This window comes from Hydra vulgaris, chromosome 12 (genome assembly GCF_038396675.1).
Source record: "Hydra vulgaris chromosome 12, alternate assembly HydraT2T_AEP".
NCBI lineage: Eukaryota > Metazoa > Cnidaria > Hydrozoa > Anthoathecata > Hydridae > Hydra > Hydra vulgaris.
In genome coordinates, this window is record NC_088931.1 from 83582099 (window position 1) to 83598078 (window position 15980).

General features: G+C 27.3%; 1 protein-coding gene across 1 annotated transcript in view; it reads left to right on the forward strand.

Annotated features, from left to right (window-relative positions):
• Positions 1 to 1473: 1473 nt before the first annotated feature.
• Positions 1474 to 15980, forward strand: part of LOC100213557 (importin-9) — an 87313-nt gene continuing 72806 nt past the window's right edge. Inside the window, exons 1-5 of the mRNA XM_065814716.1 lie at positions 1474 to 1759; positions 7838 to 7899; positions 12460 to 12549; positions 12691 to 12762; positions 14538 to 14667. Coding sequence (XP_065670788.1) covers positions 1627 to 1759; positions 7838 to 7899; positions 12460 to 12549; positions 12691 to 12762; positions 14538 to 14667 — 487 coding nt within the window. The 5' untranslated portion in view covers positions 1474 to 1626. The remainder of the gene's footprint in view (positions 1760 to 7837; positions 7900 to 12459; positions 12550 to 12690; positions 12763 to 14537; positions 14668 to 15980) is intronic.

Here is a 15980-nt window from a genome sequence, read left to right on the forward strand (position 1 = left end):
AAAAAGAACGAAAGAATGAAAATTTCAGTAAATAGGCTAAATAGCTTATAAAGTTTTATTTCACTGTATTGTGTATTATAAATTTTTATGTGCTATATTGCAGAAAGTTTATTTTACTTGAACAGTTTTAAAGACTAATAATAATAAAAAAAAACATAATCATAAATCTTAAGTCGACTTATATTACGACCAAAGATTTTAGCGCCTATGGTGGCTACATTCTAGGAGTCATATTGCAATTATAAAATACCTATGCTATATTTTATTATTGCACTTTGACTCCTAGAATGTAGCCACCACCGGCGCTGAAATTTTTGGTCGTAACTTAAGTCGACTTAAGATTTATCTTTCCATGGGCGCCTGCAGGATTTTTTGATGTTTCAGATAGGACACCTTCACACATTGTACAAACTCCAAACTTAAGTATGCTCACACCTATGTCAAATGAGAAGGTTTTTCAAATATTTGGGATGGCAGAGGTCTGGGAACAAAAAAGCCCTAAAACGTTTGCCCCCCTGCCCAACCGTGAGGGCACTAATGTAGTAAAATTTTCAACTTTGCTATCTTAAACTAAATTTAAATTTATCAACAAATTTTAAATTTCGTGTAAAAATATTGTAAATTACAAAAGTTATGACTATTTAAAATTTACAGCCCCTCTTTTTTTTTTTTTTGGGGGGGGGGGTAGGTCGGAAAATTTGCATGGTTATAACTATTGTAACTTACAATATTTTTTTTCGAAATTTAAAATCTGTCAATAAATTTAAATTTAGTTTAAGATAGTAAAGTTAAAAATGTTACTACAATAGTGTCCTCACAATTGAGCAGGGGGCAAGCCTCCTCATTTGGCATAGGTATGAACATTCTTAAGTTTAGAGTTTGCACAATGTGTAAAAGTGTCCTATCTGAAACATCAAAAAATCCTGCGGGTGCTCATGTATCTATCTCAGTGATCTGAGACTTGACTTAAAAGTTTCTCAAAAGTGACTTGAAAACAGCTCTGAATCTGGGCCGCCGAGAGGGGAGGGGGACGATGGGTATAGTTTGTCCCGGGTGGTAGATATCCAAGGGGCGCCAAATAAAAAGAAGGTACCTAAAAGGAAAATGTCCTTTATCTATAATATAGGGAAATTTTGATAAATAAGGGCGCCAATCAGAGTCCCAGGCAGCGTGACGGCTCTCGGCGGCTCTGCTCTGAATTAAGGTGGTTCTAAAATTATACATTTTTATTTTATGAATATGTTATCTCATGCCCACACATTTACCTTGCTACAAATTGCCTTAGGATATTTTTCAAAAGACTATTAAAACTTAAGCCGTAGAGGAAGATTATAAGATAATAAAATAATAAACTTAAGTCATGGCGATACTTACTACTTATAGTAAGAATCGCCATGATTGAAGTGCATAAAAACTTGTCGGTGTAAATAGGGTATTAGTTAAATTTTTACCGCGTGTTTTTAAATACAAAATGCGGTTTAATTAAGTTCCTGGAATGTATAAATAATTTTTTATTTATTTAGTTTTTTCTGTTAAATTTCACTAATATCGGTCAATTAAATTTTACTAATATCGGTCTGCATTTTATAATAGTTATTAAGTGTGCATAGAAACATAAAAATAAGAATGGCGACTGAAATTAATGATAAATGTGCTCTGAAAAAACTTACTGTGGAATCTTTATTGGGTAGTTTTTCATTTAACCACGAAGAAAGAATTAAAGCTGAAGACCAAATAAAAATACTTGAGACTATGGATGGTATTTAATTAATAACATCTAATTTTTGTTCAAAAACTAACAAAGCAGTTAAGAAAAAGTATTATTAGTTTTAAGAATTACTAGAATAATTTGGTTTTTCATAACTAATATTTTTGTGACAGCTTTGACTTATCTAGATATGCATCTACATTTACATCTGCCATTTAAAACATACAAGCTTATCACATAATGTGTCACCTAATTATCACCTAATCCTAAGATGCTTTTTTTGAATTTTACGATAATATCAAGCTTTCAATTACTATATTCGTTATGTATCATTTAAAAACTTATAATTTATAATGATATCATGCTAGGTTTAAAATATTTTTATATACTGTCAGATATGCTTTATGTTGCATGTTGAATATGCCCTATAATACTTTTATAAAGTTTTAACAAGCATTCATACAAATTTGTATTACAGCAAGCTAAATAGAAACTGCTTTAAATTTGAATTTGAAGGTTTTACTGAAATTGATATATTGTTACTGACATTCTTCTCAACAGCATAGATATAAAAGAGTATTTAATTGAACATACAACAATTGAATCCATTTGTGCTAGAGCTTGGAAAACTATTACACATATAAACAGAAAAAAAATATATATAAGATGCTACAAATGTTTCAACAACAATAACTTCTTAATAATTTTCAATAATAATTTCTAATATTAATTCATAATAATCTTGATAGTTTTGCATGAACTCTTACCCATGTAAGCGTACCCTTAAAACTTTAAAAGAAAATAGTTACAGTATAAAAGTAGTCTAAATTTTATAAAATATAAAAAATCTTTTAATTCATCAATTTTAACACAATGTTATTATTTGTTTACCAGTAATAAAAACGGGCGCTACTCAACTTTCTCTCCCCCTCCCCTTCCCTTGTTTTTATGATTGATAATGATAGAATACATTATACTGATTCATAATCATATAAAAACATAAGTCTGAAAACTCGAGGAAAGTACTCTAATTTGATGTTAAAGATTAAAAAATTGCACTGAAAATGCTAATATTTCACCATCTTTTTAGAAAACATTTTAACACTGTTTTCAAAAATTAAAGAGTTTTTTTAATTACGCGACCCAATTTTTATTGCTGTAAAAATTTTAACATATTTAAACTTAACATTTTAAGACATACATACATCAACTGACAAATAGGAAATGGCATGAATAAATGTGCATATATCGGCTGCTAAATAGGGATTCGTGCAATTAAATGTACATGGTTTTGGTCAAAGATCCATCAGAATGCATTTTGTATTTTCAAACAGTTTTGTTTTAAAGTGTCGATAGAAACCAGGCTTTTTTAATGTTATTATTGGAAAGGAATTTAATCATAGCCAAGTATGAAAAAGATGGTGAATATTAGCGTTTTAATGTGACTTTAACATCAAATTAGAATACTTTTCTAAAGTTTTCAGACCTATGTTTTTATATGATTCTGAATCAGTATAATGTATCCTATCATAATCAATTATTAAAACAGGGGAGGAGGGGGGAGAGAGAAAGTCAAGTATCCTCTAAAAATGGAGATAAAAACTTCCATTTTTTATTTCTTTCACAGTAACAACAGTGAAGATTAAGACCTTTCAATTTATAAATCTTTAAGCTGCTTCTTTCTTTGATATGCATTAATGAATCAAACACATGCAATGATAATGTATCAACATATCGTTTCAATGATGACACTAACTTGCATCTTAAAAAATCTAATAAGGCCTTACTTAATGTTAAAAAAAGTCTAAACAGCAGTCTTTAAAACAAATAATTAAAAAATTAATGAGAAAGTAAATTTTTATATAAATGGAGATAATTATTTCCCTAAAATCAGTAAGGTGTTAAGAAGTTATGTTTTTGTTTACAGACTGATTGATCACAGATCTTAAAGCTACATGACAAAATCTAACTACTATTTGATATTTAATATATATATATATATATATATATATATATATATATATATATATATATATATATATATATATATATATATATATATATATATATATATATATATATATATATATATATATATATATATATATATATATATATAGGGTTATTTGCATGTAAGACTCCTAAATGTTATCATTGTCTTTTTTCTCCCAAACCAGTTGCAAACACTCCTACCTCATTACCCTAAAGTCTATTTGTTGAACACAGTTGAACAATAAGATATTTCAAAAACTCCATAAAACATCAATGCACTCATGGCCTACTTTAAGTATACGGCCTAATATTCTGCATTTTTGCTAAAAAAATAGATGGCCAGTTTTTTTGCAGTTTTGAAAGAAAGTGTTATACGATGTAAACTAAAAGTTCTGTTGGTAGAACAAAAAATATTGAAAGTTGTCTTGTTGGGTATTTATTAAACGATTTAAAACAAGATGTAGTGACAGTATTTTCACTTAATGTCGATGAAGAATTACAAACGTTAAAGAGTTACAAATAGTGTTGTTAATATCAATGATTATTTATGAACCATAAAAAGTTTAAATAATAAAGTTATTTGTACATATGCTAAACTGTATGCCAACTAACTCATCTGTTATATGTGCAAAACATTTTTAGGAAAAAAAAATTTAAAGCAAGGAGAGCAGCCTAAAAGATCTTTCTTAATAAAATAATGAGAACTGGCTAAGAGATCCTGCCTAATAAAACAAAGATAGCATGCTAAAAGATCCTGTTTAACAAAAGATTATAAACAATACCCACTCTCCATCCAAGTGTCATGGACAAATAACTGTTGCAAATAATTATGTATTAATGAGATTCCTGTAATTAGTCATCTGGTCATTTCTGTTCCAGAATGTTTAAAATTGTAAATAAATAAAAAAATATTGAGCATACAATTCTAAATACATTGCTGGTATGGTGTGTAGCTACCAAATGTTAAAACCTAATTATAATGTTGTATTTTACAAGTTATTGCTCAATTGAGATTCTTAAAACTACATATTGAGTTATTTAATACCACAAGTTATTGCTTACATACCATAAGTTATTGAGGTTATTATACAAGTTGCTGAGAGCGTATATGAAATAATTTTACAAGAGTTGTCTGTTATCTTAGCACAGTGTTATTTTATAGGCATAAAAATGCCCTGCATATGTATGTTTAAACACTTTACTACCTACCTACAAAGTCATGCAGAATTTTTTTTGTTTTTTTTTTGTTTTGGTTTTTGAAGAACTTAAAAAAAAAAAAGAAATAAAACATACATTATATCACCATCAAAAATTTATTTGAAAGATTTTCAATTGCTTTCTTTATTGAAAATTTATTTTGGTAATATTAGCGCAATACAATATGCAAAATTATTACTCAAAATTGGCTCAAATGTTGCAGGAAATGTCTGCTTAATATTTGAAGAAATGTATATACAGAAATATAAAGAATACTCTGGTGAAACAGGTCTGAACTTTTCAAAAATGGTATACGATAGAAAATTTTTAAGAACATTCATTATATAATTTTTAAGAACATTCTGTACATAATAAAAAATGTCTCAATTATAAAAATTTATAGTAATTGATTGAAAAAAGCATTTGACCATTGAAACTTTGACTATTTTTTTAACAGTGCTTTTGGTGTGCAAGCTTAGCGTGAAATAATTATGCAAGTAATTTTTAAAGATTTAATATCTTGCTATCAGAAGTTAAAAATAGCTCTAAAAAAGTTTGTTTTATGCAGTTGTGGATTTACTTTAAAATGTGATAAACTATCCAGACTTCCGCCATTTGAGTATACCAAGTTCAAAGATGATGTTACAGTTAAACAGGAAATTATTTTAACAGCAGATTTATATAAAACCTCAAAACTTACAAATAAAGTGTTGAATCCAAGAAAATTTAAACAAAATGATAAAAACCTAAACTTTAATTAGCTATAGCATTGTGGATCTTTCTACTCAGTTGCAATAGTTCTTTTTAATTAAAGATCTTTTAAGTTACAATTATAATTGTTTTCAGCAAGTTTGGACAGCATCAGTGGGTGAGTTGCATTAACTTTTGGTTTCTGAAAATTTTGTGCTTTGAATGAGTTACTAAAATTAAAAGTTTTTTTAAAGAATGATGATATCAAATAAATTAATAATTAAAAATATTTTTTCAACAAATATTTTACTCCAGTCATCCTGTTTGAAGATATCTCTGTCAGAAGTAGTAGAGAAGACATCTTCCATATCCATATCGCAGGTTATATAGCAAAAACGTTTAAAAATGGTTTAGTAAATGTTAACAGATAAACAATATATTGACAATTTATGTTTGTGAATCATTTTCAATTTCATATTTTACTTTTAATGTTATTATCAATGTTGATTTGTCATTCTGAACAACTGCTCAGTTTGTTTTAAATTTTTTTTGCTTTATAAAAACTTACTTTTTTCTGAGCATCTGATACTGAAAATAAATCTCTAACAAACCATTAATATATTACAATAATATATTTTATATATAACTAATATATTTTTTATAATTAAAAGTAATTACTGATAAAAATTGTATGGATATTATAGTTATTTTATAGTGTTTTCTTTTTTTAGAGTATAAATGTAAAGTTAGCCTAAGATGTTTTTGATTAATGTGGAATAACAAAATATATAAACAATAATACATTCTTTGGGCAAAGTCAACTTTAATTAAATAAAAATTTGTTTCTATTGAAAAAAAAAGTAATTTCTGTTAGAAAATAATTTATTTCTTGCTGAAAAAAAAGTTGCAAGAATGAAAATGTTTTTTAATGGTTTGTTTGTTTTGATTTTAAAGGGTTTTTTTATTTTTTTAATGCCCTTCTATTTTTTTGGCAAAAATGGGGAATATTAAGCCGTATACTTTAAGTAGGCCATGATGCACCAATAAATAAAATCTCCCCCAATCCATGCAAACAGAAAATTAAAATTCAAGATCTGCCTATTTGAATACAATTAAACAAAACTACTTTGACAGCAAACAAAAGGTGTCTCATAAATCATCATCTCTGTCTATACTAAATAAATTGCTACTCTTATTTTTCTTATATTCTATTATATTACTCTATTCAATAATTTTTGTCTTTGTTCATTAATAATACTTCTAAAACCTTTACCTATCTTACCATTTTTATTAATGCTATTAAACTTTTTTTTATTTTATTTACATTTTTATTATTATTTTATTATTGTTTTTTAATATTTCATTGTTTGTTATTTACATTCTTATTGTTATTACATTATACATTGTTTAATATTGTTGTTTTATTTTTTTAACTCTGCTTTGAATTAATTTTATACTATTTGTCTTGTCCTTTTTAAAAAGAAGTTTAAAAGCATTTTACTTTTAGAATGTTCTATAAATGTTGGGCACACTTTTCTTTCTTGTCTATCCTATAGAAGTTTGATAGGGTTTATGTCTGAAAACTGGGTTGGCTAATCCATAACTTTCAGAAATTTTTTGATTGATATTGGATTCTAATAAGTTTTTTTTGCATAACTTGGGTTATTCTCTTTCTTCACAATTCTCTATTTTATGATTATTCTCAAATTGTAGTATTCCTACATTTTGAATAATCATAAATCATTTTATGATTATTCTCAAATTGTAGTTTCCTTCTGTATTGTGTAGGACTAAAAAAAGTCAGCATTAACTTTGGATTTAAATATTATTGTAAACATAATATATTAGTACCTTTTACATCTAAATCCACAATACTAAATTTACTCTAATGGTTTTATTAATTTATTCAAAATTGTTAACAAGATTAATATTGTCTAATAATTTGTCTGAATTCTACTTTTATTTTATTTTAAAAATAGCTATCCTATAAGTTATTATTTTTATTTTAGTAAATTTTTGTATGTGATAAGAAGATAAAAAAATTTCTTTTGCTTTGTCTGTACTAAATCTTTTTTTACTGGAGTTTCCAATAAACTGCTAACTTTGTCATTAATTAATATTTTACTTATTAAGTAGCTTACCTTGAAGTTTTTTCTTTTGTTTTTGTTAAATTTTATCATTTAATGATTTAAATTGACATAACATGATAATATAATTTTATGATTATCAACACTTAACAGGCTTTTTTAGATTTTGGCCTAATTCTTACTGAAATTACAATAGAAATATCATTTCCAGTAGATCTTAGGCAGGTGAGTTATTTCTTCATAAAAAATTTTGTTAAGTTTTGACATCTTTTTGTTCATAAAAATTTTGCATAAATATGTTGTCTTTGAAATATTTTATGAGTTTTTTAAATAATTCTGCAGATACTATTGTTGTGTTGTAAACAACTTTTGAAGAAAATTTTTATGATGGAATGTAATGATCAATGAAAACTGGAACTTCTTGAGTCACTTGTTGATTTTTTCATGTGCTTTCTCAGTAGTGGTATCAAGTAGTGTTATCAAAATCTATCAAACTATTAGGCCTAAAACTGAAAAAAAAGACAAATGTAGTAAAAACTGCACTTAAACAAATTTGAACATCATTCAAACAGAACACCAACTCAACAGTTACCCAAAATGTTTAGCTAAACATTTCTTTTACTACAATTGTTGTAAAATTATGCTAAAAGACCTTAAATACTGTAAATACTCTATTTATTTATTTAGTAATATTTTCGTAAATACTGGATAATTTTCCATAACTTGACAATAGAAAGAGTTTGATAAAATCTTTTTTTACAGTGTAGGCTAAATGGAAACATTGTAAATAGGATTGGTTGAAATATTTTTAGCATTAGTAAATTTTGGTTGCTGCAAACTCCATACAACTGATCGATCTCTAAATAGTCCCTTATAAATACCAGCCATATTGAGTATTGTCGTTGCATGTGCTTTTTTAGTAGTGTTTACCTTTCTTAGTAGTGTATCGCCTTTCTTTTCTTTATTGTTCTCCTTCCCCAGACTCTTTTTGATGTTGTTTCTGATTAAATTAACCAACCCTTCCTCTAAATCCCTTTGCCAATATTGTTGTTAATGGTGAGTTGCTTACCACTAACAACAATGCACATTGCACTGATAACACTGATGACATCGCACTGATCGCACTGATGGCTTGGCTTTAGTACCACTGACATTGCTAACTTCAAAGCTCAAAAGCTTTGAAATTTAGTTGATGGAAAAAGGATTTTAGTAGATGGCACAAGAGACACTATCTCTTTAGAGCAGGTCTCATTACAGTATTTATAGAAAAGATGTGACAATGGTTGAAAGTTAGCTGCAAGTGCAGGTCCAACTATGTTTACAATGTGTTTTTGCACCTTGATATGGCTACCATATTCCATATTAGGACGGATTTGAGGTTTATAGAGATATAGAATCTGGAGTAAGAAAGTGACAAGCACAATAAAAAGATGCAACCTGAGCAGGTGCTAAATTTTCAATGGATTTGATGTGGTTTCCGCAAAAGATTTAAAAGTTTATCCTAGATGATGAAAGTAGATTACTCGGGTACATTACTGTTCATAAATAACGATTAGCTGAAAAAAATTGAGTTATCTAAGTTAAAGTTCACTAGCCACTGAGAGCCCCATGCTTTAGCAGAAGTGAGATCCTTTTCAAGCTCAAATGTCTCTTCCAAGCAATCAGAGAGTGTTGCCTTCTTATCAAGATAAGAATAAATAGTAGTATCATCAGCGAGCAATGCCACTTTAGATGTGAGAATTTCTTGGAGATTGTTAATGTAAATTTAGAAAAGTATAGAATCAAAGATAGAACCTTTAGAAACCCCTAAAGTTACAGGAAACAAAGAAAAGTGCTGTCCAATGAGGGCAATGAAATGCATATTGAGGATCAGAAAGTAATGTATTAGATTCAAGATGAGAGATTAAGTGTTTGTTAATTAAAGATTCAAAAAACCTTGCTTATGATTGGAAGAAGACCAACGGCAGTTAAATGAGTCAAATTGCTCTCCAGAATTTTTGAAAATAAGGATAACAGATGCTGCATTCCAGCAGGCTGGAAAAGAAGACTCTGATAAGCACTTGTTAAATGATTATGAAAGTATAGATGATAGCTCTGGTCCACAAACTGTAGAAGATTCCAGACAGGAAATCACTTTAGATACAGAAGCTGGAGTGATACGAAAGTGAATACTTGCGTTATAATGCGTTAAAAACTACAACTAAATGCTACAAAACTGTATATTTATCCGTGTCTACACAATTTGTAGATAAATTTGTCTACATTACTTTTGAAAGTATATATATATATATATATATATATATATATATATATATATATATATATATATATATATATATATATATATATATATATATATATATATATATATATATATATATATATATATATATATATATTTTTATATATATATATATATATATCTATATATATATGAGATTTTGTGACCTGAGAATAGCAGGCTTTGGCATTAGATAAAACCTTTTTACAATGGTTTCTAGCAATAATAAACAGACATATGGAACATAGATATGGAAATAATGGTTACAATTGGAAATGACAGGAGCACAAGGAGAGGTATTCATAGAGAAAAGTGAGGCTTGACTTGGAATTGTCAAATGGGAATAAAACATTTGATTCCAGCCTGAATCCAAACTGTTACATACGCATATTTGTCAGCATGAAGACAAAAAAATTTCTACCTAAGGGCCATCACAAAGATAATCATGGAAAGAGTCCCAGTCAGCTTAAAGGTAGTTGTAAGAGGTACAATGATAGGTGGATTCTGGCGATAAATAAGAATGAGATAACAGTTTTAAAGAGGTCAAACTGTGATCAGTAGCGCCTAAGGATGAAGGTGGGGAAACTGATCACTGACTAAGATCAGAAACAAGACATAAGTGGAGTAGGGAAGGTAAATGATTGGGATTGTCTGGAAAGCAAGTTAGAAAGTTGATTATTTGTATTAGAGATTGAGAAAGGCAAAAGTTGTGGGCTTTAACGCCTGCAGAATCACAAAGTCACCAACATCAACAATAATAGCTAAAGGATGAAGAAAAAGGGCTTGGTCCTTTGACCAGAAATATCATTGAAAAAAATGTATTCTTGTGATAAAGGAGATCAATATAGAGCCAAGAGGGAGGTAATAAAGTGAAGTGTTGTTAAATGAAAGTACATAAAAGAATAGTCTGTGGATTCAAACGTAGTGTCCTGACAAATGGATGAATTTTGACTATTGGAGTGTTTCAAATTAAAGAAAGATCTATCAACACTATAATCACAGGATGAGACAGCTTAACTCAAATTAGTCTCACAAAGAGTAAATAGGTCTGGTTTACTTTGCAAAAGATAAGACTCAAATTTTACACTCAAACAATTATTGCAATACTTTTAGGGTTGTCCATAAATTACATCATACTCAAGGTGGGAGGGGGTGGGAAAATGAATATTGATTTTGTTACAAAATGTTGCAAAGAGGGGAAAGGGGGGGGGGTTAAAAATTGTATGATGTAATTTGTGAACGATCCCTTATATATTCCTATTTTGATCTATGACAAAATTCTTACTGATTTCTCTACTTTATGTCTTCTTGGATTATCATTCATTACTTACCTCTCATGGAAACCATATAAAAAAAATATTTCAAAGTTAGCATCTGCTAAAATTGATGGCAATAAAAAGCCTCTTTTCTATCTTTTAGCAGATGGAAAAGAGGCTTTTTAACCATGTTGTTCATCTTTTATTTTTTTGTTTATGTCTTTCATTATCGTGTTCTTTCTTTATCTTGTCTTTCATTATCGTATTCTTACAGCTAATTCCATTTTCTAACTTTTTAAATCTCCTATTTATCTTTTTTAGAAATATTATTTTCATATTTCGATTGGTTCACCTAATAAGGCCTTCTCTTTTAGACAAGATCCGAAAATGCATTCTAAATGTTGCTAGAACTGTTTTAGTTGCAAAGTTTTAATACCTGTCCTATTCTTGTATGGTAGTATATCTTTTTCTTTTGTACTACCATGTTTGGTGCTTATGCAAACTGTCATCACTTTTTCCATCAACCAAAACTCAATCTGGCATGACTTGTCATTCAGCTAAATTGCATGTTTCTGCTGTAATTGTTTCTTTATGCTCAAAGAAGTTTGTTTTTCTAGTTGTTTTTTGTTGTTGTTGCAAACATTAGTGTGTTGAAATTCTCTCCTGTCTTCATGATTTATACATAGATCTTAAGTATTTTAAGTTTTTTATAATTCACTTTCATGCTCTTTAATAATCTTTACATTTTCTGTTCTAACTTATTTAGTGGTTGGTTGCAGCCTTGTTAGGAGTAAATTTGTTTTTTTTAAAAAGAATTTTATTTTATATATATATATATATATATGTTTATTTTGGGATGAGACATCATCATTTATGCACAATTAAAAACCATCTTTTAATGTGAAACTAGAAATTTGTTTTTAAAATTGAATTTTTTATTTGTCTTTTATTGCAGAAGAAATATAACTGTGTTTATTATTGTTCAGTCTAATAAATATGTGTGGCCTTTTTATAAAAAAGCAACCAAAGGTCATCTAAACAATTTGTATTTTTAACTTATTTACACCAAATCTATTTTTATGTTAAATTTTTTTAAGAATTGATTTATAATAAGTATAAACAAGCATTTTTGTTTTATTTTAATCGCCATTTTAAGCAAGGATGATGCAGTTGTCATTAGTTGGTATATATTATTATTATGTTTATATTGTAATTTTTTACTCATGCTTAAAGATTTTTTTTTTTTAGCTAGCTTCAGTTCTTTTAAAACAATACATAGACTGTCATTGGTCTTCATTATCTGAAGAAAAGTTTCGTCCACCAGAAGTTAGCCCTGATGTATAACATTTAACAGTTATCACAATTTTCAAACATTTTAAAAATTTATTTTTTATCTTTACAATATTCAGTTTTATATTTACAATAGAAAAAAAAGCATTAATGAAATTAAAGTTTTCATTTTAAAAACTTTTTTTTTAGGTAAAATCTTTGATCCGCCAGAACTTACCTAATGGTTTGCAAGATGAAAATAGCAAAATTCGTTCTAGTGTGGTTAGTAAAATATATAATATTTAAGAAATTAGAAAAAAGGTTTTTAATTTAACTTTTCACTTTTTTAATTTTTTTTAAAATCTCTTTTTGAATATTATTTTATTTGTTTATTAACACCTATGATGAGTTTTTTTCTGTGTTGTTACACAGAGTTACACAGTTTTTTACTGTGTTGTTACACAGAGTTACACAGTTTTTTACTGTGTTGTTACACAGAGTTACACAGTTTTTTACTGTGTTGTTACACAGAGTTACACAGTTTTTTACTGTGTTGTTTTGTTACACCTATGATAAGTTTGTTTTTATTTTAAAAGTTTGTAACTAATCATTTGTATCTATGAACAAAGAAATGAAGTTAATTTTAATTTAATATGCTAGAAAATTTTTACAAATTATAAAATATAAGAAATAAGTCTTCATAATGAAATCAAATAATTAGATTGTTTATATTAGATACTCTTTTAATTTCAAATCAATGATTTTCAATTATTACTTCCCAGCTAGCACACATATGTTAATAAAATGTTAGAATGTTGCAAGAATTGGCAACATATTTGCTTCCAACAAGGCTGCAAGCAACCACTAATTAGAGTTAAAAGTTATTGGAAGAGAAAAGAGAAGTTTGTAGAGCAAGATAATGATTGACAGACGACTTAAAAGATTGCAAGTTGTATGAATCAGGAAAGCAAAATGAAAGAAGCAAATTCCAAATAACTGATGTTCGAGGAATAAAACTAGACGATTAATAGTTTTTGAAGCAGTTAGGAACAGCCACAGAAAAAGGATGAGACTTAATTGAATGATGAGTAACATGAGAATGAATTTTAGTAGATATCACAAGAGATACTAGCTCTTTAGAGCAGTGTCCATTATAAAACTTGTAGAAAAGAGAAAGAGATTAATCCTAGAAGATGCAGTGGAGATAACTTGTTGAGTACATCACCGTTCATAAATATAGGAAGATCTAAATTATTGCGGTAACGATTGGCTGAAAAAAATTGGGTTTTATTTGAATTAAAGTTCACCAGCCACTGTGAGCCCCATGCTGTAGCAGAAGTGAGATCCTTTTCAAGCTCAAGTGTCCCCTCCAAGCAATCAAAGAGTGTTAGCTTCTTATCAAGACAAGAATAAATGATAGTATCATCAGCAAACAATGCCACCTTAGATGTAAGAATATCTGGAAGATCATTAATGTAAATTAAAAAGAGTATTAAAACGAAAAAAGAGTACTTGCAATGTTAGGTTATATACATTGTATCAACCTTAATTCATATACATTGAATTAATGTTGGGTTATTTACATCGGATCAATGTTATATTTTAGATGAGTTAAAATAATAAAGTTTTGCAATGGTTTTACTTACATTTGATCAATGTACCCATGCAAGCTGTTTAGTTGCGTCAGTGTTTATCCTTTTATTGTAATCATTACTAAAAATATAACATTGGATCAATGTTGGATTTGCATCAGATAAAACAGCCGACATTTGCTATGGTTTTACATATGTTGGTCCAATGTGTGTTAGCTGGGTTTGATACAACTTGTTTTATAAAGTTACACATTTATATTAAACTAGAATATCATTTTTGTACAAAAAATTTTTTCAAAAATTTCAAAAATGCTTGAATATGGTTATCAATGATCAAATTTTTTTGACTTTTTCTCAATGAAAACCATTTAAAAAATCTGTTATTTTTAACAGATATAATTTCATGATGGAGCAATATCTAGTTTATATTTGTATTTTTATTGTTATGAATTGTATTTTTTATAGGCCTATGCCATGTCAAAAATTGCATCATTTGATTGGCCAAATGATTGGCCTGATTTATTTATGTTGCTTATGCAAGCCTTACATAGTATGAATCAAAATGTAATTCATGGAGCAATGCGTGTGTTTTCAGGTACTTATTTTTATGCTTGTATAGTAAATGTATAGTATGTTTAATATATGATTATATATGCATATGATTTGCATAATTGAATATTTATTACAAACAATTATCATTATGCATTTGATATTTTATTATCTACCTTGAACATTAAATTTACAAATGACTTATGTGAATAAAAGTAGTAATATTAGTTATATATTCACTAAGGGACTGTAAATATAAAAAGTTATTGTTTTGTGATAAAGTAATTTACTTAAAGAACACATTCGAAGATTTAAAGGTTGTCTAATTCTATCCTGTATAATTTTAATTGGAAATATCAGATGATAACTAATAGTTTTTTGTTTTGTTTTTAATTGTTTTAAAGACTTGGGTTTTTGTCAAGACAGGAGCAGGGTTGATATATTTAAACCAAATGGTTAAAACCATTTGAAAAAAATATAAATTTAAACCAAATTAATACATTTTAAACAACTTTACAGCAGGAAAGTAAAGCAGGGTTATGTTTACAAATAGAACTAAATCTTTCATGTAGATTCTAAATGTGAATGCACCTATTTAAAAGCATAAAAAGGCTTCTGAAAATTCATTTCTTATGTTTATTCAATTTACAGTAACAGCCCTCAAAATAATTATTTAATGGTTGCTGATCAACATTGATCGGCTGAAATAAAAAAAATTAAAAACCAGCCATTCAAATTTTAGATAATCAGTTTTTTATTAAATTTTACTAAAATTTAAAATGCATTTTTTTTTACCTACATAATCAAATTGCTTTTGCCATTTTAACTTTAAAATATTTATTTAATTTTTAAATAAATCCTTTGTTTTGCCGGGTTTTTTTTTAAAATTTGTTTATTTAAGATTTAAATAAATATTCATTTTGCAATATTTCTATTTAAATATTTTATCTTGAGTATAAATAAAACATTGCTGTTTTTATTTTAATTAATTTGTTTAGAATTTAAATTAATATTAGTTTTGCTGTATTTATTTTATTTAAAATTTAAATAAAACTTTGGCTTTTTTTTTTTTAAAGTATTATATTAAAAGATGTTTGTTTAAAATAAAATATAAATTAGTTTTTGTTTTTGCTGTTTTCATTTTAATTAGTTTATTTAGAAAATAAATAATTAAAATTATTAAGTTAACCAAACAGCAAGAGGAATGAAACCTTTAATTGAGATATTACTCTCGCAACAGAAGCTTTGAATATCGAACAATGGGTTGCATTAATTGATAAGCATTTTTACAAAAAAATCTTATTAAATTTTTTTTTCTAGTGTATTATAAAATAATAATTATTTTTAAAATTTTTATAA